The sequence below is a fragment of the Bos mutus genome, chromosome 11 (genome assembly GCF_027580195.1).
Source record: "Bos mutus isolate GX-2022 chromosome 11, NWIPB_WYAK_1.1, whole genome shotgun sequence".
Taxonomy (NCBI): Eukaryota; Metazoa; Chordata; class Mammalia; order Artiodactyla; family Bovidae; genus Bos; species Bos mutus.
In genome coordinates, this window is record NC_091627.1 from 91,384,939 (window position 1) to 91,410,090 (window position 25,152).

A 25,152-nucleotide genomic window follows, 5' to 3' on the forward strand; every position below is an offset into this window, starting at 1 on the left:
GATCAAATTGCCAACATCTGCTGGATCATCAAAAAAGCAACAGAGTTCCAGAAAAACATCTGCTGCTGCTGCTGCTGCTAAGTCTCTTCAGTTGCGTCTGACTCTGTGCGACCCCATAGATGGCAGCCCACCAGGCTCCCCCGTCCCTGGGATTCTCCAGGCAAGAACACTGGAGTGGGTTGCCATTTCCTTCTTCAATGCACAAAAGTGAAAAGTGAAAGTGAAGTCGCTCAGTTGTGTCTGCTGCTGCTTTATTGACTACACCAAAGCATTTGATTGGGTGGATCACAACATACTGTGGAAAATTTTTATAGAAATGGGAATATCAGACCATCGGACCTGCCTCCTGAGAAATCTGTATGCAGGTTAGGAAGCAACAGTTAGAACTAGACATGGAACAACAGACTGGTTCCAAATCAGGAAAGGAGTACGTAAAGGCTGTGTACTGTCACCCTGCTTACTGAACTTATATGCAGAGTACATCATGAGAAATGCCGGGCTGGATGAAGCACAAGCTAGAATCAAGATTGTAGGGTGAAATATCAATAACCTCAGATATGCAGATGGCACCACCCTTATGGCAGAAAGTGAAGAAGAACTAAAGAGACTCTTGATGAAAGTGAGAGAGGTGAGTGAAAAAGTTGGCTTAAAACTCAACATTCAGAAAACTAAGATCATGGCATCCAGTCCAATCATTTCATGGCAAACAGATGGGGAAACAATGGAAACAGTGACAGACTTTATTTTTTGGGGCTCCAAAATCACAGCAGATGGTGACTGCAGCCATGAAATTAAAAAACGCTTGCTCCTTGGAAGAAAACGTATGATCAACCTAGACAGCATATTAAAAAGCAGAGATATTACTTTGCCAACAAAGGTCCATCTAGTCAAAGCTATGGTTTTTCCAGTAGTCATGTATGCATATGAGAGTTGGACTATAAAGAAAGTTGAGCGCCGAAGAATTGATGCTTTTGAACTGTGGTGTTGGAGAAGACTTGAGAGTCCCTTGGACTGCAAGGAGAACCAACCAGTCCGTCCTAAAGGAAATCAGTCCTGAATGTTCATTGAAAGGACTGATGCTGAAGCTGAAACTCCAATCCTTTGGCCACCTGATGCAAAGAACTGACTCATTCGAAAAGACCTTGATGCTGGGAAAGGCTGAAGGAGGGAGGAGGAGGGGACGACAGAGGATGAGATGGTTGTATTGCATCACTGACTTGATAGACATGAGTTTGAGTAAGCTCTGGGAGTTGGTGATGGACAGGGAAGCCTGCCGTGCTGCAGTCAATGGAGTTGCAAAGAGTCGGACAGGACTGAGCAACGGAACTGAACTGATGGATCAGAATATATCCCAAACTCCAAAAAATTTTGATTACTAAAAACATAATTTACGAGGTGTTCTGACAATTATCTAATGACATACTTAACTTAGTTCATTATTTTATATTTATATATCTTAAAATCTAATTTCAAAATTATTTTTGCAACCACATTCAAGTATAAATCTATCAATTAAAATTATACCACTGGACACAGTACCAGATTCAAGCATATATCTAAATTTCTCTACCGTGGGAAAATAATCACAAAGGAAAGTCAAACATTAAATTTCTAAAATAGTTCCAAAGACAGAATATTTAATTTGTGATACTTCCATATATTGACCAGAATCACAGCTTATTTATTAAAATACACACTTACCAGAAAGTGCACCTACTTGAATAGATTATTTTAAACAATAAAAGTAATACCAGATTTCTCTTTTGACTCTAAACCATAAAGATAAAAGCCCAGTGTTACACAAAGACTGAATATCAGAACAAGACAAAATTAAAAATTTCTGAGAGGTCATACAGTTTCATACAGTTTGAAAGTGAAAGGATTAATATTTTAACAACGAGAAAGGAGATAAAGAGAAACCTTATCTTACTCTGTTCAGTTTTGCTAAATGATTTACTATTAAATTTTGGCACCAATCTGAAGTACTTAAGTGTTTACAGCGCCAAATGCTTTACTTTATCAAAAAATATATTGTACATTTGATATCTATTTTTTCAAGAGAGACAAATCTAATGTATCTAACAGCTCAATCTAAAAATACCAATTCAACATAACACCAATATTTTTATAAGAAGTTTGAGGTAGGCTGGGAAATGGTGTGTGTGTTTTGTTTGTTTTTTAATTTTTGCTGCACCAGGAGCTTTGTAGGATCTTAGTTCCCCTACTAGGGATCGAACCCACACTCCTTGCATTGGGATGTGCAGGGTTTAACCACTGGACTGCCAGGGAAGTCCCAGAAATAGTGTGTTTGGAAGCACAATAATTTTTTGAAGGTGAAGAATAGCGGCAGTAATCCCTTCTCAAATACAAGTACATTTTCCATCATCTACTTGCATTTAAACTGCTACCAAGCATCAAAACAGACTTCAAGATTCATTCCCATTGCTTTCCTTACCTATTCTTCTTTAATAGTCTAACTGAATGTGTGTCTATTTTCATGACTAAGAATACGAATAAAAGCAAATACAAGAAGAGCAGATAGTTTTAAAAAGTGAATAAATAAATATCTTAGTTAAAATGAGGAGATGCCAACTGCTTATTTTTCTTGGCAATCCCTGTATGTAACTGAGTTTAAATAAAACAAACTTTCTATTCTACTTAAGAAAAGGATACATTTCTTGGAAGATAATTCCACAACCAAAGAAATAAAAGAGCAATTTCAGTTGATAATCAGTTGAATATTGCAAAGTATCTACCTAAGGTACTTTTATAATTGAATTTGTAAAAACTAATACTCATTGTCAAGTATCTACAGATTTGTATAGTTTATCTGTCTGCCTTTCTTCAAAACACTATGGTCTGCAATTCTAATGTTTAAAACATTCTAATGTTTTAAACGTTAAAAACACACAGAAATTCAATTAACCATGTTTGGATCACAGTATTGTCACGAAGCTGCTAGCCTTTACCCTATAATTTTCAGTTATAGGTTATTAAATGAAAAAATGAACCTTATTATTTAAAGTGATAATGATAAATAAGTAGACAAAAGTACTCATCCATTAAGATATTGTAAAGGACTAGTTACAATGTGATTTACCTGAATCATTTCGTAGATAAGATGACATGGCAGGGATGAGGCAGGACTGACTGAGAAGCTCTAGAAGTACAGAAGGAAGGGCATTACTGTTCTGTCCTCTACTCTCGTGAGATGACTGAGCTTCTCCATTTACAGCACCACTTGCAGGATTTATATAACTTGCAAGAACCTAAAAATAAAAATCCTTGGATTTAAAACTGAGTTTTAGCTTCACAAATTTAAAATCTCATATTTTATGTTAGATGTTCAATCTGAATATGAAGAGCATGTATTTTCAACTTGATCAATGCTTCATAATACAGGTATTAAAAATGAGACTTTTTTCCTTTACATTTTCAAGAGGATATATTTCTCATGATGATGTACAGTGCTATGATCAGACATATAGAAGCAATCCACCTAAGAACATGAACTTAAAAGCTTAGTTGCAACTTGAAAGAACGCTGGAGTGGGTTGCCATTTCCTTCTCCAGTGCATGAAAGTGAAAAGTGAAAGTGAAGTCGCTCAGTCGTGTCCGACTCTTAGCGACCCCATGGACGGTAGCCTACCAGGCTCCTCTGTCCATGGGATTTTCCAGGCAAGAGTACTGGAGTGGGTTGCCATTTCCTTCTCCGATTTATTTATTTTACTAAGTAGGTTCAATTTATAGTTGAGGGTGATGGAATCTTATGCGTCTATATGAAAATAAGCTTATTCTAGAACTACAAAAATAATGCTCAAAGATTTAACTAATGCTCAGAAAAATAAAAAACAAAACCCTAATTTTAGTCAACTAGTTGATGCAGGAATAAAAGCTAATCTTTACAAACCTACTTTTCTCATTTCTGCATGAAAAACTTTATAAATTAGATCACCTTGCCCATTTCTAGAAAACACAACACAATGTGAGAAACAAGGGTGTATATAAATTTTTTAAAAAAAGAGAGAGTCCAGATATAGTGGTTTAGATGAGAAGCTGACAGGAAGAAAGCAGATGTGGTACACTCCTGTTATTGGACAACTTCGCCTTTGTCACTTTCCTCTCAGTGAAGAGGCTAAGAGGGAAGAATACAGAGTTGCAAGCACCAAAGAGCAATCTTTATCTAGCATATTAAATGTACTGAGGGCAGGGAGAATGTTTTTTCATTTTAAAAATGAACTTTATTTTTCATTAAAATAAATGAAATGAAATTCATGAAAAAGTTCATAAAAAAATGAACTTTTATTTTTCATCCTCAGTAGCTGAGGATAAGGCCAATATAACTTAAAAAGTCAACACAGACACACACAAAAAGATGAACTATTATCACTGACAATATCAACTTTACAACCATACCTGCAGGAGGCAGGTAACATGCTCCTCTTCCAGCCTCTGCTTGGTTAAGGCTTGCTCCACATCCCATCCAGAAGCTGTAGAGCCTGTTCCAAACCCAGTTCCTTTGGCCCAATAGAGCTGCTGTTCTTCTGTTGACGCAGGGTTATGAGAGCTTGATACCTGTGGCTTATAACAAAAAGAAAAGAATTATTACTATTTGCTTTTATTTATCCTCAAATTACCAGTAGAATTTTAAATAGTTTAGCTGCTATGGAAAATAGTTTGGCAATTCCTTAAAAAACTTAGCAAAGAATTACAGTAAGACCCAGCAATTCCACTCCTAGGTATATATATATCCAAAGGGGGAAAAAAAAAACCAAACTGATATTCAAATATATTACACTGATGTTCATAGTAAGACCATTCATTCACAACAGTCAAAAAGTCAGCCCAAAAGCCCATCAATGGTTATACAGATAAACAAACTGTGGCATATATATACAATGGAATATTATTCAGCCATAACAGATAACTAAGTACTGATTCATGCTACATGGATGAGTCTCAAAAACAATATGCTAATTCAAAGCAGCAAGCAATGTTACAAAAGGTATGACTGTAACATATTGAATGATTCCATTTTTATGAAATATCCAGAGTACTTAAAGCAGAATGCAAAGTGGTAGTTATCAAGTTAGGGGGAGGGAGAAATGGGGAGCAAACGCTTATATTTAAGAATAAATACAAGAAATTTTTATCAGTATTTAAAATAATCTATCAGGAATAGATTGAGTAAAGCATCTAAGGGTCTAAAGAGTCAATGACTCAAAATTAAACAGAGAAAGCAGAGAAAGGAATAGAGAGACATGAGCCAGATCTTCTACGATGACTCTGTAATGGTTATCATATGTTTTCAATCATAGCAAGAAAGTCTGCTTCTATTTCTAGAAAGAGTACTTCTCAATTTCTTTTTTGTTCAGAATATGATGTGCAGAAAAATTTCTTTTGGGGATAGAGGACATATTAAAAACATGAATGTTGTAGAGAAATTAAAAAAAAAAAGACTGAGAACCACTGGTTTATTAATATAACCTCAAACTCAGTAAAGGTCAATTATGATTACTGTTGACTATAAAATTAATTCTGTAATAAGAATCCTCCTTTAAAGAATTTTCATTAAAATATTTGCATTTAAGTATTAATTTCAAGGGTACTTTGCAAGTATTTTAATAGGAACATTTTAACAAAGAATATTATGTACAAACAATACTTTCATAAATTGATCTGGAGAGTTGGATGAATCTATGACTGAATAATTCCATCTTTCACATTTTATAAAATAAACTGTTACCACTAGAATAATTAGGGTTATTGAAAAAAACAGCTATTTATTTTTTAAAAAAACATTTCTAAATGTAAAGTATAACATATTTACAGTAAGAACACAAAACAAGTATGTAAAGCTTAATGAACTGAAAACAACTTAACCATGAAGGTCAAGAATTAAACCACTGCATGCAAGAAACTGTCCTTGTTCCCTCATACCCACATTCCTCTACAAAACTAATTATAATCCTGATTTTTCTACTCATGACTTCCATTCTTTTCTTTATAACTTTACAACCTAAACACGAAACTCTAATCACTATAACTTATTTTTATTTTTAACATTATGTAAGTGGAATCATGATGCATATACTTCTTTATATCCAGCTTGTTAGCTGTGATTATAAAACTCATCAGTTCTGTTATATGTAGTTGGCTATAGCTGTTTGCTTTCATCACCTTCTAGTATTCTATTACATAATATATTACAGCTTATTTGCCCACTCTACTGTTTTTTACATTACTTATTGTATTAAATTCTGTTGTCTTTACAATTTTTACAAGTCTGGTGGGACAATTTTGAAATCTTACACAGTGTGATTGATGTGTACTCAGTACTAAAGGTTTTCACTTGTAATTCTCTGGTAACTAAAGCAATAGATCAACTTTTCACATTTGCTGAATATTTACTTTGCCTCTTCTGGTGAAGTACCCATTCAAGCTTTCATCTGGTATTTTCTATCCCATTGTCAGCTTTTTCCTTCGGGAATTATTTTTAATAATTACACTTAATTATTTTTAATTGAAGGATAATTGCTTTACAATATTGTGTTGGTTTCTGTCAAACACCAATATGAATCAGCCGTAGATGTACATATGTCCCCTCCCTCTTAAACCTCTCTCCCACCTCCTTCCCCACGCCACTCTTCTAGGTTGTTATAGAAAATTGGTTTGAGTTCCTTTTGGAAATTTTGGAAGCTCTTTAAATACGCTGGATATAAGTCCTTTATCAGATATATACAAATATAGCCTCCCATTCTGTGGCTTGCCCTTTTACTCTTTTAAATTCTGGAATTGATCGATCATAAGGTATCTCTTACTTTTTTTGGTAAAACAGTATTGTTATATGTTGAACAATACTATATATATTTAGATTCACCATCCATTTAGAATTAACGTTTGCATTTAGAGCATAGTAGGGTCTAAAGATTTTTGTTCCATATGAATATTTAACTGACCCTATCACCATTTTGTTCCAGAGTCACCTCTGTCATAATATCAGAAAACTATATATGTAGATGTCTCTACTGTCTGCTGGGCTTCAATCTAACCTTCTGTAAATATCATAGCTTAACAGTAAGTTTCAAAATATGAGACTACTAGATATATTGTTCTTATTTGAAAATGTTCTGGCTATCCTTGACCCTCTGAGTTTCTGAATGAATTTTACAATCAGCTTGTCAATTTCCTCCAAAACAAACCTGGAGTTCCATCAAACTTAAAAATCAATTTGGTGGGACTTCCCTGGTCCAATGGTTAAGACTCCATGCTCCCAATGCAGGGGCAATGGGTCCTATCTCTAGTCAGGGAACTAAGATCCCACATGCTGTAAACTGAGCGAAAAAAAAAGAAAAAGAATCAATTTGGGAAGAAATACTAATGAAATGTTGTATTTTCTACTTCATGAGAGGTAAACATGGACAGAGACTTCAGTTTATTAAAGTCTAATTAATAAGTATCTGTTTACAAAGTTTTATATATTTTATGATGAGAGGTCTTACATATATTTTTCATATTTATTTCTAGATATTTCCTATTTTTGATGCTATTCTAAAGGACATCTTTAAAAAGCTCTTTTTATGTTTGTTGCTGGAATACAGAAATGACTTATTTTTATATATTGAAACTGGAAATTATATCCTCATTAAACTCACTTATGCCATTGTTTATTTTTGGAATTTCTATAAATAACAATCAAATCATCTCAAGAGAATCAGGGTCACTTTTTCTTTCTTATTTTTCTTGTCTTATATACTGACTAGAACCTTACTGTACTGACTAGAACCTTCAAAAAGGAAAAGGGATCACAGTATAAATTCAGTGTATCCTGGTAAATGGAAAAGCTTTTTAAGCTATAACATCTTTTTTGTTTAAGTAGATGGATTAACTTAAGGCTTTCTGAAAGAGCCTAAGAAAGAAAAGAACAATTCATTTTATCCTCTTTTAAATAACCTTTTTGTTTATTTGTTTTAGGGGCAAAAAAAAAAAAATCAAAACAAAACAAACTGTGTTCCCCAGCCTCTGAAATACTAATTACTTCAGAAAAAACTATGCCTGTACTCCATGAATCTAACAATTTTTCATGATCTAAAGAAAAACTGAACCTACCTCTGTCTGATTGAGGCTAGAGTTTGGAACTCGTGGGGCATGGTGGCTCAGAGCAGACAGACAGACAAGAATGAGGTGGAGTGCCCCAATCTCCAAAGCCATCCTCCGAAGAAGCACACCATCATCAGTTGTCAAAGGCGTGGTGCTAAACAAGCTACGAAGGACATGGAAAGGAAGGGTTGGGAGCACATTGGCTGATGGAGATTGCAAGATATGACCTAGATTAAAAGAAGAGAACTCAAAATTAAAAAATATTTAAAACCACAATAATGAACAACACAGAAGCTCACAAATTTATAATGACAATATAAAATTTTATCATATTTATTAAAAAGCCACAAAAAATACCACAAATGAAATTAAATACTTAATATTTAATAAGTGTCCAAAAAGACATCAAATATATAAACTCCAAAAGAAAGTTGAAATATACTCATATGATACTTGTTATAGACCATGTCAAAATTATTATAATCTAAAAATTTAAACTAAAAACTAAGAACTAAAAATGCAGCATTAAAGCTTCCTTACAAGAGTATGAAAGTCTTGCCCTGGAAGTAGTTTCAACCATGAATGCAAGAGTGAAAGAACTTTGTTTTGTTTGCAATAAAGTTTTCTACTATGTTCTAGCTACAGAGTGTTAAATGTAAAACAAAACAAACAAAAAAACACTTCTACATGAATGGCAGATGAAACAACCACCGCAAAAAGATATATCAAAATCATGCTTTTTAATAGACATTACTGTTTATTCACTAGAAATAGTTTGAAATGGCCTGAAGACAATTCTTTTCCTTTTCAGTTTAGGGTTATACCTACTGTCTCATAGTAAGAGTCCTAAATTACCATGGTTCTTACACTCTAGATACTTAAAAAACTTAGCTCAAGCAATTAGAAATTTCTGATCTATTAAAATAAGTATACATAATTTATATCTGAAAATAAGCAACCAGGATGTATTTAGTACAGAGACACTGTAATTTAATAATAGTTATGAACACATTTAAAATTATGTCAACATTTTTGAAGAATTCCATCAATATGAAAACACACACAAAAAAGTACATACATAATACTTGATAGCTTCCAAGTTAAAGGATTCATGAATAAATTCATATAATTTTATTGGATTATATGTACTTTGTTGTACAGGGTTTAACACTGCATACTCTCTAAATAGTATGTGAAAGACATCACCTCTAATCAAAACCACGTGATTTTAAAATAACATGAAAAAAAATTCTGATTCTCAAATGTAATGGTCATTCCCTGAAGAACTAGAGGTAAACCAAATGAAAATATACTTGCCAGGCTACCACCCTATGATTTTTCTTTGTTTCCTTCTATTAACAAAACTGTCAGCCCAATGGAAATAACCATCATGGCTTTCTGTTATTATTCTCTAATATCATTATAAAATAGATTATTATTACATTTTCTTCATTCTGTTCTCCTTCATCTAAATATTTTTACCAGATTGACAGAAAAATTCTTTAAAAAGATTCTCATCACATCACTACATCACTTAACATATTTTACATAAATCTTAATTGTTTGTTATTCAGAATAAAATCTGAAGGTCTTAAGAAGACCTTCTTAAGGTCTTTTCCATGATCTGTTATCAATAACAGCTTTTTAAATGAGTTCTCTGTGCTGCTTCATGCAAATTTTATCTCCCTCTCATATAACATGAGCACATAAACACTGCTCAAAGCAGTCCTTCTTTCTGAAATAACCATTCTCAGTCTACAACTGATGATTTCCTTGAAGGGCCCACTAAAAACTATAATGCTGTTTTATTCATAAGAAAATAATCTCACACTTGTAAGTCTCCATAATACTGTACTTCTCTCAAGGCTTTTATAACTTGTTAAGTCTATATGTGTATAGACATTCCTCATTGCTATTACTGTAGCACATTAGCTACTTGATGGCAGGATCTAAATATCTCCTTCATCTTTAAATGCCTCCAAAGATGACCAGCAATTTTGTAAGCACAACTGAATTAATTTCACACAACCCACCTACATCAAATTTTATTAGTAACACTCAACACTTACTTCCTTCTCCATCATCTGTAACTCCCAAAACCAAGCGAAGAAGGCACTGGGCGTGTTTTCTCTCTTTCAGTAGCACTTCAGCATAACCCGGAAGCCGAAGAAATAATCCAAAAGCAGCCAAAGAATGGGCAGGTATGGGAGACATGGTCTGTACTGCTGACTTGATAGGTGGAGGTTCGGCCGCAATGGTTTCTGGCGCTTCATAAACTAATTCCCCTGATTGTTCAATAGTCACCCATTCAAACTGATCACTATCCTTTGGTTTTTCCTGAGTGGTAGATGTTACAACCGGAGCACTCACCTAAAGTAAAAACAATTTTGTTTGGCTATCTGTATGTTTCAACATCAGGTTCAAAGTAAAGGCTTGAATTCAAATGATCTCTTTAAAATATAAGAATATAAAAATCAATTAAGTATGTATAGCTGAATCACTTTGGTGTACACCTGAAACTATCAACTAAACTCAAATTTGAAATAAAAAAATGTTTTTAAATCAATAAAAGGACATGTTTTTAAAAATGAGTTACAGGATACCATAAGTTGTGCCAAGTATTTCTACCCTAAAAGTTACTATTTTCTCCTTTGTAATTAGTTAAGTATCTATAGACAGAGTTTTTGAGACTACATAAATTCCTTGTTTCCAACTCAACTTTGATCATTAGAGTTAGCATTTATATAATGTTTGCAAGAAATAACAATTACAGTAGCTGCCAAATGGTGTTTTCTTTCTTTCATGAATTCTACATTTATTGGTTGGCAGTGAACTGTACACAAAAACATTTCCTTCTTCTTCATCTATTTATTCATTCATTTATTAATTTAATTGTTAATTAATTCTAAAGTTACTCTGCAAGTAATAATCTGTTACTATCATTTTATCTCATGACCAAGTAGAATCAGGCTTGGTCAGTGGAACCCTCTTAAAGCAGACTTCTGTATCTACGCTCAACTTTTATATTCTCTGCCCGAATCCTAGAATTTTTCCAAGGGGCACTGATTTTTTTTAGTGGAAATGACACTTTACAAAGCAGATATGGGACACAGGTATGTACACACTGCCCAAGGCAGTCTGACTCCATGCTCTATAAGCAAACAAATCTAGGGAAAACATGTATAGACACATATATATGTGACCGGGCTTCCCAGGTGGCTCATGGGTGAAGAATTTGCCTGCAATGCAGGAGACACAGGAGACATGGGGCATGGCAACCACTCCAGTATTCTTGCCTGGAGAATCCCATGGACAGGTGAGCCTGGTGGGCTACAGTCCATAGGGTCGGAAGGAGTTGGACATGACTGAAGCAACTGAACATCAAGTCAAGACATACATATATACGACTACATATATAGATAAGTTTTCTAGCCTGAACTTTTCTATGTGTCATGGTCATGAAAAACAAAGATAATGTAGTTGTTACAGGTTAAAGGAGACTAAAGAGACAACTAAATGCAATATATCAATATGATCCTGAATTGAATCTATGACCACAATCTTCCTCAAACCATGCCAAAGAAAGTGATTTTTTTTCTTTTCCTTCTTCAGAACATTAGTGGGGCAACTGGCAAAATGTGAGTAAGAGCTGTTCACTGACTTATTTTATTGTTAACCACAGGTAATATTTTCTTCTTTCTTTCCATGTCTGTCTGTTTTTTAATTATACATCATACATTATTGACAAGATGTTATAATAACTCTTACTTTTATAATTAAGAGTTTAGTTTTATTTTAGAAAATGGTCAAATTACTAGTGGGTCAGTTTTATATTAAAAAATGCTTTAGTTTTGTATTAGAAAACAGTTAAATTACTTGTGGGTCAATCTTAAACTCATGGAGCTTTTATAAATTTATTAAAGTCTATTGTAGTTTTACCATTATTTTTCAAGTGAGTCTCTGATTACCGGGATGTCATCTATACTCTTTAATGTGTGACTCATTTGAAATTTCAATAGAAAAGCTGAAGATTTTTACCTCTAACTTGGAAGGAATAGAATTACAAATTCTGTCTCTTTTATGCTGGACAGACACTGACATGTCTGGACAGTTTGTTCAGCCTTCCAGTTTTCTCTCACGAACCCTAAGTATTCAGGAGCCAGCTGTAGTTGTGCAAAACTTCCCGTGCAGAATTTGGAGTACCCCATCTATGAGTCCCTTCTTCCTGAATTTCCCCTCTTTTAATCTCCAGCCAGAATGGAAGAACCAAACTCCTCTATAGCTTTTGCATGAGTTCTATCATCTCACCCCACTGAGACTGAGGAGTAGTCTCAGAAGATTAATCTCACCCAATGTGGTTTTATTCTCTTCATGTTTAAATCCTCTCCAACAGGTGCCTACTTTTGGTCACTCTCAAGAGCCTTTAAACAATTGCTTTCTCTTGTTTCTTTTCTTTTAAAGATAGTCTGTGCAGACTTAATATATAAGGAGAGTTCATCATAAACCGACTATTCTATATTATTAATTTACCTTTTATGGAAAGAGTAGTGGTGGTTGAGGAAAATGTCCAAAATCTTCTTCATTGGGTATAAAATTCTAGGATGGCAGATTTTTTTTTTTTTTACATTTCAAAGAAGTAATTCCCTGGCTCCAAAGGTGTCTGATGAAAGGTTACTTGCCAGAATTATTGTTACTGTTTTGAAAGAAATGGGTTTACTGCTTTTTGGCTGGTTTTAAACTTTTCTCTTGTTTTTAAGTAGTTTATCATAGATGTTCTTAGGCATGAATATCCTACTTGGGGTGTAGAGGGCTTCTTGAATTTCGGATTGAGGTTTTTTTATCAGTTTTGGAAAATTTTCTTCCTTTCAGTATTGTTTCTGTCCTTGTTTCAATTCACTCTTTTTCTGTGACCATAAATACACATTAGAATTTTTCACTTCTAGCTACATGTCCATATAGCTGTCATGTTCTTTTCATTCCTTACACATTCTGTGCTTCAGTCTGGATTATTTCTTTTGACATAGCTTCTCTACTAATATTTTGTAATCTTTTAAGTGTTTAATCTATTGAAAAGCCCATCTAACAGTTCCTTATATGAAATATTAGACATTTTCCAACCCATTCTATAAGACAGTATTGCCCTGATGCCAAAACAAGATATGCTATGCTAAGTCACTTCAGTCGTGTCCGACTCTGTGCGACCCCATAGAGAGCAGCCCACCAGGCTCCCCCATCCCTGGGATTCTCCAGGCAAGAACACTGGAGTGGGTTGCCATTTCCTTCTCCAATGCATGAAAGTGAAAAGTGAAAGTGGAGTCGCTCAGTCGTGTCCGACTCTTAGCGACGCCATGGATTGCAGCCTAACAGGCTCCTCCGTCCATGGGATTTTCCAAGCAAGAGTACTGGAGTGGGGTGCCATTGCCTTCTCCGAAAACAAGATAAAAACATCATAAAAAGAGTACACACCAAAATCTGTATTCATTTTCTATATGTTTTGCTGTAACACATCACCACAAACTTACTGACTTAAAACAACACAAATTTATTATCTGAAAGATTTAAAGGTCAGAAATCTAAGAATCTTATGGAGCTGGAATCAAAGCTTTGGATCCTAAGTATCCGATGCTCTTTCTGGAGGCTCTCAGGGAGTGTCAGTTCCTTGCGTTTTCCATCTACTAGAGACCATTCAAGCAAAGGAGAAAAAGAAAGATATAAGCATCTGAATGCAGAGTTCCAAAGAATATCAAGGAGAGATAAGAAAGCCTTCCTCAGTGACCAATGCAAAGAATTAGAGGAAAACAACAGAATGGGAAAGACTACAGATCTCTTCAAGAAAATTATAGAGATACCAAGGGAACATTTCATGCAAAGATGGGCTCGATAAAGGACAGAAATGATATGGACCTAACAGAAGCAGAAGATATTAAGAAGAGGTGGCAAGAATACACAGAAGAACTATACAAAAAGATCTTCACGACCAAGATAATCACGATAGTGCGATCACTCACCTAGAGCCAGATATCCTGGAATGTGAAGTCAAGTGGGTCTCAGGAAGCATCACTACAAAGCTAGTGGAGGTGATGGAATTCCAGTTGAGCTATTTCAAATCCTGAAAGATGATGCTGTGAAAGTGCTGCACTCAATATGCCAGCAAATTGGGAAAACTCAGCAGTGGCCACAGGACTAGAAAAGGTCAGTTTTCACTGCAATCTCAAAGAAAGGCAAGGCCAAAGAATGCTCAAACTACCACACAATTGCACTCATCTCACGTTAGTAAAGTAATGCTCAAAATTCTCCAAGCCAGGCTTCAGCAATACGTGAACCGTGAACTTCCAGATGTTCAAGCTGGTTTTAGAAAAGGCAGAGGAACCAGAGATCAAATTGCCAACATCTGCTGGATCATGGAAAAAGCAAGAGAGTTCCAGAAAAACATCTATTTCTGCTTTATTGACTATGCCAAAGCCTTTGACTGTGTGGATCACAATAAACTGTGGAAAATTCTGAAAGAGATGGCAATACCAGACCACCTGACCTGCCTCTTGAGAAACCTCAGGAAGCAGGTTTCTCAAGCAACAGTCAGGAAGCAACAGTTAGAACTGGATGTGGAACAACAGACTGGTTCCAAATAGGAAAAGGAATATGTCAAGGCTGTAATATTGTCATCCTGCTTATTTAACTTACATGCAGAGTACATCATGAGAAATACTGGGCTGGAAGAAGCACAAGCTGGAATCAAGATTCCTGAGAGAAATATCAATAACCTCAGATATGCAGAAGATACCACCTTTACGGCAGAAAGTGAAGAGGAACTAAAAAGCCTCTTGATGAAAGTGAAAGAGGACAGTGAAAAAGTTGGCTTAAAGCTCAACATTCAGAAAACGAAGATCATGGCATCCGGTCCCATCACTTCATGGGAAATAGATGGGGAAACAGTGGAAACAGTGTCAGACTTTATTTTTGGGGGCTCCAAAATCACTGTAGATGGTGATTGCAGCCATGGAGTTAAAGACACTTACTCTTTGGAAGGAAAGTTATGACCAACCTAGATAGCATATTCAAAAGCAGAGACATTACTTTGCCAACAAAGGTCCGTCTAGTCAAGGGTATGGTTTTTCCAGTAGTCATGTATGGATGTGAGAGTTGGACTGTGAAGAAAGCTGAGCGCCAAAGAATTGATGCTTTTGAACTGTGGTGTTGGAAAAGACTCTTGAGAGTCCCTTGGACTGCAAGGAGATCCAACCAGTCCATTCTAAAGGAGATCAGTCCTGGGTGTTCTTTGGAAGGAATGATGCTAAAGCTGAAACTCCGATACTTGGGCCACTTCATGCAGAGTTGACTCATTGGAAAAGACTCTGATGCTGGGAGGTACTGGGGCAGGAGGAGAAGGGGACGACAGAGGATCAGATGGCTGGATGGCATCACTGACTTGATGGATGTGAGTTTGAGTGAACTCCGGGAGTTGGAGATGGACAGGGAGGCCTGGTGTGCTGCGATTCATGGAGTCGCACAGAGTCGGACACGACTGAGCGACTGAACTGAAACTGAGAGACCATTCATATTCCTTGGCTTTCAGCTGCTTCATTTGAACCTCTGCTTTCATCATCACATCTCCCTCTTTTACTATGCTAGCACTGTCACACAATTTTCTTCATTCCTGGCTCAGGGTTAGATGACTGAGGGGATCCATGACTGATCTCTTCACACAGCTCTGTATGTGACTGACTACACTGCTGCTGCTGCTCCTAAGGTGCTTCAGTCGTGTCGGACTCTGTGCCACCCCACAGACGGCAGCCCACCAGACTCCAGGAAAGAACAATGGAGTGGGTTACCATTTCCTTCTCCAATGCATGAAAGTGAAAAGTGAAAGTGAAGTTGCTCAGTCGTGTCCGACTCTTTGCGACCCCATGGACTGTAGCCTGCCAGGCTCCTCCGTCCATGGGATTTTCCAGGCAAGAGTACTGGAGTGGGTTGCTATTGTGCCTTGATTTATCTGAGGCACCAGTAAACACTGAAAGCCACATCCTTGGCTTTCTCTCCAGAGCATGCTTTTCTGATAGCGTATCTCTAATTTTAGCATCTTCTCTCAATTTATCTTTTTCCTCTCACATTTTACTATTAGTACCAAGAAGAAAACAGGTAATTTCACACTTAGGTTGGAAATTCAGCTGAATATCCAAGTTCATCACTTACAAGTCCTGCTTTTCACATACAGGACACAAACATGCTAAGATTTCTATCACTAAAAGACATGGAGTCTCCTTTCCTCCAGTTTCCAATAACATTTTCCTCATTTCCTACTAAACTACACCACTAGTACTTTTAACATCCATATTTATACCAACAATCTGCTTAACCCAATTTAGGTATTCTCTATGACACTTCCCTTGTGGCTCAGATGGTAAAACATCTGCCTACAAGGCAGGAGACCAGGGTTCAATCACTGGGTTGGGAAGATCTCCTGGAGAGGGAAATGGCAATCCACTCCAGCACTCTTGCCTGGAAAATCCCACGGACGGAGGAGCCTGGCAGGCTACAGTCCATGGGGTCGCAAAGAGTCGGACACGACTGAGCGACTTCACTTCACTTCACTATGATATATAGGTTCTCTCTATCATGATCCTCATTTTCTTCTGGGCTCTCACTGGACAAGGCTTTACCATGCATATTTCTACTAATTGTCTGTTCAAGGCAATTTATATCATGCTCCTCAAAATTCTTCCATGACAAATATTCAATTCTAAAGTCACTTTCACTCTTTTGGCTATTTATTATAGCAGTACTTGGTCTCCAATCACTGTAATGAACCATACTGAATACTGAACTAGGAAAGTCATTTTCACTGAGCAACAATAATCCTGAGAATGTTGGAGTTTTTTCCATTTCAAACTTTTAGCTATATCATTACAATTTTTAGAAAGCAATGAAATTTTACTCATATTTTTCTGTGACAGTCATCTTATATCCTGATTATATTAAAAAATAAAAATACCATAAGTTCTTTGAATAGAAGTAATAACCATTTATCTAAATAGGTATTATTGTGGGTTTAACTATATCCTCCCAAAGATATGCTCAAGTCCTAACCCCCAGCACCTGTGAATGTGAACTTATTTGAAAACAGGGTCTTTGCAGATGTAATCAATTAAGAGATGAGGTCATACTGGCTTAGGGTGGACCTCAAATCCAATGAACAGTGTTTTTATAAGGGGCAGGAGATACAGATAGAGAAAAGGAAGACAGCCATGTAAAAATGCAGGCAGAACTGGAGTGCTGTAGTTAGAGGGCAATGAATGCCCTTGTTATGCTATGCTAAGTCACTTCAGTCGTGTCCGACTCTGTGTGACCCCAGAGACAGGAGCCCACCAGGCTTCCCCGTCCCTGGGATTCTCCAGGCAAGAACACTGGAGTGGGTTGCCTTTTCCTTCTCCAATGCATGAAAGTGAAAAGAGAAAGTGAAGTCGCTCAGTCGTGTCCGACTCTTATCGACCCCATGGACTGCAGCCTACCAGGCTCCTCTGTCCATGGGATTTGCCAGGCAAGAGTACTGGAGTGGGGTGCCATTGCCTTCTCCATGAATGCCCTTAACTGTCAGCAATAATCAGAAACTAAGAAGAGGTAAAGAAGGATTCTCCCCTAGAGCCTTCAACATGAGCATGGCTCTGGTGACACCTTGATTTCAGACTTACAGCCTGCTGACCTGTAAGAAAATTAAATTTCTGTTGTTTTAAGCCACCCGGTTTGTGGTACTTTGTTACAGCAGCCCTAGGAAACTAATACATACATAAACTTGTACACACACACACAAAGTAGATAAAATTACAGAGAATAATTTCCCTACCTCAATCAACAAAAATAAAGAACGTCCTATTTACAACTCTCCATGCATCACACACTTCCTTCATTTAATAAAAGGACATTTAAAGTACACCCCTCAATGACAGTAACATTAACAGACAGGGGAAGAAGTTAAAGTTTTAAAAATGACTTAAATAGAAATGGCACTTAAAAAGAAATAAAAGTGAAGCAAAAAGACATAGACATAGTGTATTTGGGTAGAAGTATATACTATTATCTCACTCCCCTATTTTCTAGTAGTATCTACAATTAGGGGCTTCCCTGGTGGCTCAGAGGTTAAAGCGTCTGCCTGGAATGTGGGAGACCCGGGTTCAATCCCTGGGTCGGGAAGATCCCCTGGAGAAGGAAATTGCAACCCACTCCAGTACTCGTGCCTGGAGAATCCCATGGATGGAGAAGCCTGGTAGGCTAAAGTCCATGGGGTCCCAAAGAGTTGGACACAACTGAGCGACTTCACTTTCACTTTCATCGATAATTAATATCACATCTTAAGTAGCATAAAAATAAAAACACTATTGTGATGACCTTGGCAAATGTGCTTGGTTTACATTGCATCCTAAAGGAAATCAAAAAAAATAAATAAATAAATAAAGGAAATCAGTCCTGAATATTCATTGGAAGGACTGATATTAAAGGTGAAACTACAATACTTTGGCTACCTTATGTGAAGAGCTGACTCATCTGAAAAGACCCTGATGCTGAGAAAGATTGAGGGCAGGAGGAGAAGGGGATGACAGAGGATGAGACGGTTGTCGGATGGTATCACCGACTCAATGGACATGAGTTTGGGTAGATTTCAGGAGTTGGTGATGGACAGGTAGGCCTGGTGTGCTGCAGCCCACGGCATGGCAAAGAGTCGGACACAACTGAGCGACTGAACTGAATTCTTAGAAAGCTCCATATAGGCTAAGCTTTGAAAGATTTATACAATACTCAAAGATTTTAAGGGAAAGGGTACTTCCAAAGGTTAAGTTAAACCTAAACAAAAAAACAGGTCTTTGCCGTGAATAATTAATTGGGAATCTTATCTTACCTGTTGAATTACTTCTGGATATAGCATGGGTAATCTTTCTGCAATAAGAGCCAGTCCACCCATTCCTGCAAAAACTTGTAATGGTGACTGAATGGGACAGGTTTCAAGTAAAGATTCATCCAATATCCCATCCATACATTCATCACTTGGAGTGAGAGCCTCATCATCAGGACAACTACCAAGTAAATCTCCATGATCTAGAAGAATAATTGCAAATAACAGCTAAAAGAGAGGATCTATTTTTATAATACTTAATCATTTACAAAGCAGATGCTATTGCCATCTCTCTATTCAACAAAAGGGCATAATTATCCTGCTATTCAGATTTAGTTATTTTAAAGCTAGATGCTACAAAAATATTTAAATAACTTCTGATGTTGCTCCCTATAGCTGTTTCACTACGTGGTCTAGTCAGGATCAGCATCATATTGAGAGCTTTTGAAATGCAGACTCTCAGGTCGTACTCTGGACCTACTGAATAGGAGGCTGCAATTTTATACTGTCCTGTAGGGGATTTGCAAGCACACTGAAGTCTGAGAAGTACTATTCTTTAGGGCAAATAAGTAAAACATCAGAGACTTCAGAAAATATTAATGTATGTGCCTGTTATGCTCTAAAAGTATTCAATTAGGAAAAACTGAATAGTGACAAAAAATTTTCTTACTGAAAACTGAAAATTATACCATATTGATTAAATCTGAATCACTCACAGAGGAAAACCAAAAGCTTATGTTCACATACAACCAGATTCTATGAACATTAAAAGAGACAAATTATCCTGCTGAAAATTTGGGCAAAGGAAATGTATTAAAATTTATTAAAGAACACAAAGGGCTAATAATTAAAAACTGAACTTTAATCAAGGGAAAAATTGAAGATAAATAAGATACCATATCCCACACTATGAAAATCATTGCTTAAATAGCATTTATAGTAGTGAAATACTAGAATGAGAATGCTTCAACAACTGTGAAACAGATAAATTGTTACATCCATATAAAAATAGGAAGTAAAAATGCACATTTAGAAATATTTCATTGAATATATAAAAATAAAAAGTAAGAAACTGTATGATCCCACTTTTGAGAAAAAAATGCTTATGAGCACAAAATATCACTCAGTATAAATTATCAGTAAATTGGAAATTCTAAATGGGGCCCACACTTTGATTATAAAATTATGAACAATTAACATGGCTCATTCAGAAATATTTTTTAAAAATTAGGAAGTCCCTGGCAGTCCAGTGGTTAGGACTCCATGCTTTCACTGCTGAGAGCCAGAGTTCAATCTATGGTCAGGGAACTAAGATTCAACAAACTGAATGGTGTAGCCAAAGGGGGAAAAAAAATTAAAGCATATGGGCCCATAAAAAATAAAGTGATGCTACACAAGGAATTAACATTAATTTCCAACAGAAATAATGGCAATTTTCTATATTCACAAATAGTCATAAAGAAAAAAAAGTATCTCAAGCTGATGTAATAAAATGTACATTAAGTAATCAGCTACAGAAATCCCTGCCTGCTCAGATTACAGACTGTAACTTAAAAGAAGTATCGTACACGTACCTTTTTCAGGGTGCAGTCTTTTAAAAGAATCTGTTTTTGACAGACTTGGGTCTGTGATAACTCTGGATCCCAATTTAACAGTCAGATCTATTGAACGGTAACCTTGAGGAAGTTTTCGGTCATATAGCAGAGTTAAAAGTTGAGCAAGCGTCATTTCAGCTGGCAACGGCTGGCCTAAAAATGACATAACTAAGTTAAAACTGGAATCCAAGAGGGAGATGTTTACTTGATTCAATTTATTCAATCACTTAATGCTTTTAGTAAATTACAGGTTAAGAGTTTGATTCTGACACCAATTTCAAAACAATATAAAAACAGCCAACAGAAAGTTTATAAAACTCAAATCTGTTTCTGACAAGTGTAAACAATAATGTCTATACAAAGTGATGGACAGGGAGGCCTCGCATGCTGCAGTCCATGGGGTTGCAAAGAGTCAGACACCACTAAGCTACTGAACTGAACTGAAACAAAGTGTTAATTAGTTACTAACCAAATCCCACTAAGATCTTCTGAGCATTGGTGAACAGAGAGAAAAAAAATTTCCATAAATCTGGAGTTGGCAAATCTTTTCCGAAAAGGCTAGATAATAAATATTTTAAGCTACAGAGGTCATACGGTCTCTGCTCCAACTACTACCTCTACTGTAGCATGAAAATAACTATGGGCAATACATAAATGAATGGGCATAGCTGCACTCCTATGTAAAGATATTTTTAAATTATTTATTTCAACTGGAGGATAATTTCTTTACAATACTGTGGTGGCTTTTGCCATAAATCACCCATGGGTGCACATGAGTCCCCCCGTCCTGAACCCCCTCCCGACCTCCCTCCCCACCCCATCCTTTTGGGTTGTCCCAGAGCACCAGCTTTGAGTGCCCTGCTTCATGCATCAAACTTATACTGGTCATCTATTTTACATATGGTGATATACATGTTTCAATGCTATTCTTTCAAATCATCCCACCCTCTCCTTCTCCCATATAGCCCTAAAGTCTGTTCTTTACATCTTTGTCTCTTTTGCTGTCTTGTATATAGAATGGGTATAGCTGTATTCCTATGAAAATGTTTTTATAAAAGAAACATCCAGTCTACCTGGCATACTTTACTGACCTCTGTAGAAATCAACAATGTCTAAAGCTAAGAAGTAAAATCCAAAGTTAGTCGGCAATTTGATTATAATGATACAGCACACACATGCAGATAAAATGGCTATTACCTCGACAAAAGGAAAATATACTGGTCAAAGAATATGATTCAGGAAGACAGGAAGCTTAACTATCAGGGCTACATCTAAGAATTCCACTGCTAGAACTAGTTCTTTAAAATTAACCTCATGCTATGTCCTGTATAACTTGTTATGAATTAACTAAACATTAATTTTACTGATCATTTTATAGCACATTCATAACAAAATTTAAGAAGCTAGTGCAAAACTGCAACATTATAATGTTTAAAAAGGGTATCAAATAAGTTACTTTCTTTTTATTCTCACTTTTCTTGGAGAGATCTGTATGTATAAAAGTCTCACCAAATTATTTATCTCATCAACAGCATCTGATTAAACATGATTCTGGTTATGACACGTGATTTACTCATTTGTAAGATTACTAAAATTTTTGATATGCTTTATCATTGTGAACATTACCAGCTAAGAGTTTGTGGAACAGGTGAAACACAGGGACCGTAATTATCTTGCTGGCAGCGTCTGCTCCTGAGGAGGCACTTCCTGTTTTATCAGGCATTGTCCTCCCCCTCCTGGATGGTGGGCGAGGTGGCGTAGATGACACAGCACGTTTAGATTGGGACTTCAGCCCTAAAACAAACAAACAAAAACGTTACATAGCCAACACACTAATGAAGTAAAAGTGCATTTCCACAATATATTACTAAAGCACCAGGAACACCAAAAGACTCAAGTATTTCTTTTCCTGTAGTATCTAATCTCTTGATCCTATTTGTATTTGATCCTATTTGTCATTTATTATACTTCATGAATAACTGCACATGATTTAGCAACTAAACCACCACAATGAATAACTGGATGCATGTGTAACTATTTTTCAAGAAAGTATAAATTAATTCCTGTATTCTCTGAAATACATGTAGATGAGCATCCATTTACTGGAAAGTAATTTTGTGCAAATATGTACAGAAAAGCTTGTGTTCTTAATTTTTCTCTGAGAAAGAACAGATTAAACCAATATATGTCTTCTATTTAAGAAGAAATGTAATCTAGGTTGAGCTTTCTCTTCTGAACTAAGAATTTTGTTAAGAAAAACATCCTCCAAGATTATCCCTTATCTTGACCAATTTTTCCTGCATCTAATATAGTAAAAACTCAGTTTTCAACCAATTTTCTTTTGAAGATTTTTATTTTCTAATTTTATGGAATGAGCACAATATCGTAAGTGAAAACTACTGAATACTTTTTCAATTTGTATTTTATATTAAAAAAAAAATTACAGAAAAATTCCTTAAGACTTAGTGAACTTTTAGAGTATAAGTGTCTGTACACTGTCAAGTTGAAATGCAGCATCTAAACTATTAACACATGTTCAGCATCTGATGAGATACAGTAAGCACAAAATAAGTTTAATAATTCCAATGCCAAAGAGTAACTGATTTCTGATACAACCATTGTGTATTTAATATTAAGACATCATTACACCAGCTTTTTACATTAATACTGTTTATTACATGAAGTTCCTATAAATGTTACACTTTATAGAAACCAACAAAATCAAGATTATATACGAAAAAATCATACCTGAAGCAACAACAACACTGTAATTATCCTGAAATCCATTTTCTGCCTTAACTTTTTCTTTTTCTTCATGGTTTTTCTTTTCCTTGTCATCTTTTTGTTCACTGATTAGTTTAGCAGTGATACTTGGTGTATCTATAAGAAATTTTTGTGTAAAATACATTGATTCTCAAAAATCATTAAGAAGGGAAATAATATCTTAGGGGACTTTACACAAGATTATATTATAACTAACACAAAGGCAATATAAATGGTCTGGAAAAAATATTACGAAGGCAAGTGTGACACATTCAATTCTCATTGATTTTATCAATGAAAGGGATTCATCATTCTCCTTAGGCCAGGATACCTAAACTCCAATCTCTAAAAAATATTTTTTATATTATAATGGTACTACCTCTAGAGGCAGTTTTTAAAACTATTATCAAGAACTTCTGTTTTATTTTAGGCATAGATCAATCTGCTTATCACCTATATCTATATATTTCAGTCCTCACAACATGCATATCAAGGAGAAATATTATTTTCAAAAGAAGGAAACAGTCTTAGCAAGGTTACTGATACAATCTGTAAAGGGCAATATGGAACTCAAGCTCAGAATTAATTCTAATATGCATTACATTAGAATTCTCCTGCTACAAATAGGAGTATAACCAAACAAGTTTAAGGAACAGAGGTTGCTGGTTTTATTATTTTTATTTGGCTAGGAATCTTAGATAAAATGACATATTTTACAAGTACTTTAAGAATGAATACCAAGGAGTTTCACAGATAGTCATTACTCTGAGTTAATATTTTCTTTCATGCTTTTGAATATGGCATGCTATTATAAATCATGAAATAAATGATGACCATACAATGATCTTATTTAACCACTGCTGCTGCTGCTGCTGCTGCTAAGTCGATTCAGTCGTGTCTGACTCTGTGCGACCCCACAGACGGCAGCCCGCCAGGCTCCCCCGGCCCTGGGATTCTCCAGGCAAGAATACTGGAGTGGGTTGCCATTTCCTTCTCCAATGCATGAAAGTGAAAAGTCAAAGCAAAGTCACTCAGTCGTGTCTGACTCTTAGCGACCTCATGGACTGCAGCCTACCAGGGTCCTCCGTCCATGGGATTTTCCAGGCAAGAGTACTGGAGTGGGGTGCCATTGCCTTCTCCAATTACTAAGAAACTCAAAAAGTTTTGAGGGGGAACATTTGGGGGAAATGGGGAAAAAAGGACAGAGCTTCAGTGAGCTGCAAAACAACTTCAAGAGGCCTAATAAATGTGTATTTAGAATCACTAAAAGAGCAGAGTTATGGGAAGACAAATATATTCGAGAAACTAACAGGCAAAACATTTCCAAATCTGATAAAATTCATAAACACACAGATTTAAGTCAAAAAACTGAAATCATAAAAACATGAAGAAAACTACAAGGCATATTATCTGATGATAGTAATAGTCAAACTGCTTAAAAACAATGATAGAAATTAAAAAAAAAAACAAACAATCATTATTTGAAAGCAATACAGTTAAAAACAATAGAAGCAGGTAAAGGGACCACTTAAATAATTTTGGATTCTTTGTTTTCAAGAATATTAGTAAAATACATATGCACATGTTACTGTATCATGAGATGTGACTAAAGAATACAAATACAGTTTAAAGACCAAAGTACTGCTGACCAGAGGTTAAAGCAGGCACTTAGAAGTTTCTGGTATTTGCTAAGGATAACTCAGTTGGACTTTTTAGTAGGATACTGTTCTTCCACAGCCATCAGTTTTATTTTTAATTTTTAGATAATAAAGGGAGCTATTTTGCTCAATATTCTAAATGACAGAACAAGACA

At 35.8% G+C, this 25,152-nt stretch overlaps 1 protein-coding gene across 8 annotated transcripts in view; it reads right to left on the reverse strand.

Annotated features, from left to right (window-relative positions):
- Positions 1–25,152, reverse strand: part of BIRC6 (baculoviral IAP repeat containing 6) — a 216,187-nt gene that overhangs the window by 53,172 nt on the left and 137,863 nt on the right. For all 8 annotated transcript variants that reach the window (XR_011466116.1, XM_070379760.1, XM_014477364.2 and 5 more), the window contains 8 exons: positions 23,325–23,456; positions 22,203–22,370; positions 20,556–20,729; positions 18,988–19,184; positions 10,169–10,469; positions 8,109–8,326; positions 4,416–4,580; positions 3,101–3,269 (listed from right to left, as the gene is read on the reverse strand). Coding sequence is in view for 7 of the 8 variants with exons in the window: in XM_070379760.1 (XP_070235861.1) it covers positions 3,101–3,269; positions 4,416–4,580; positions 8,109–8,326; positions 10,169–10,469; positions 18,988–19,184; positions 20,556–20,729; positions 22,203–22,370; positions 23,325–23,456 (1,524 nt within the window). In the remaining variant the exon portion in view is untranslated. The remainder of the gene's footprint in view (positions 1–3,100; positions 3,270–4,415; positions 4,581–8,108; positions 8,327–10,168; positions 10,470–18,987; positions 19,185–20,555; positions 20,730–22,202; positions 22,371–23,324; positions 23,457–25,152) is intronic.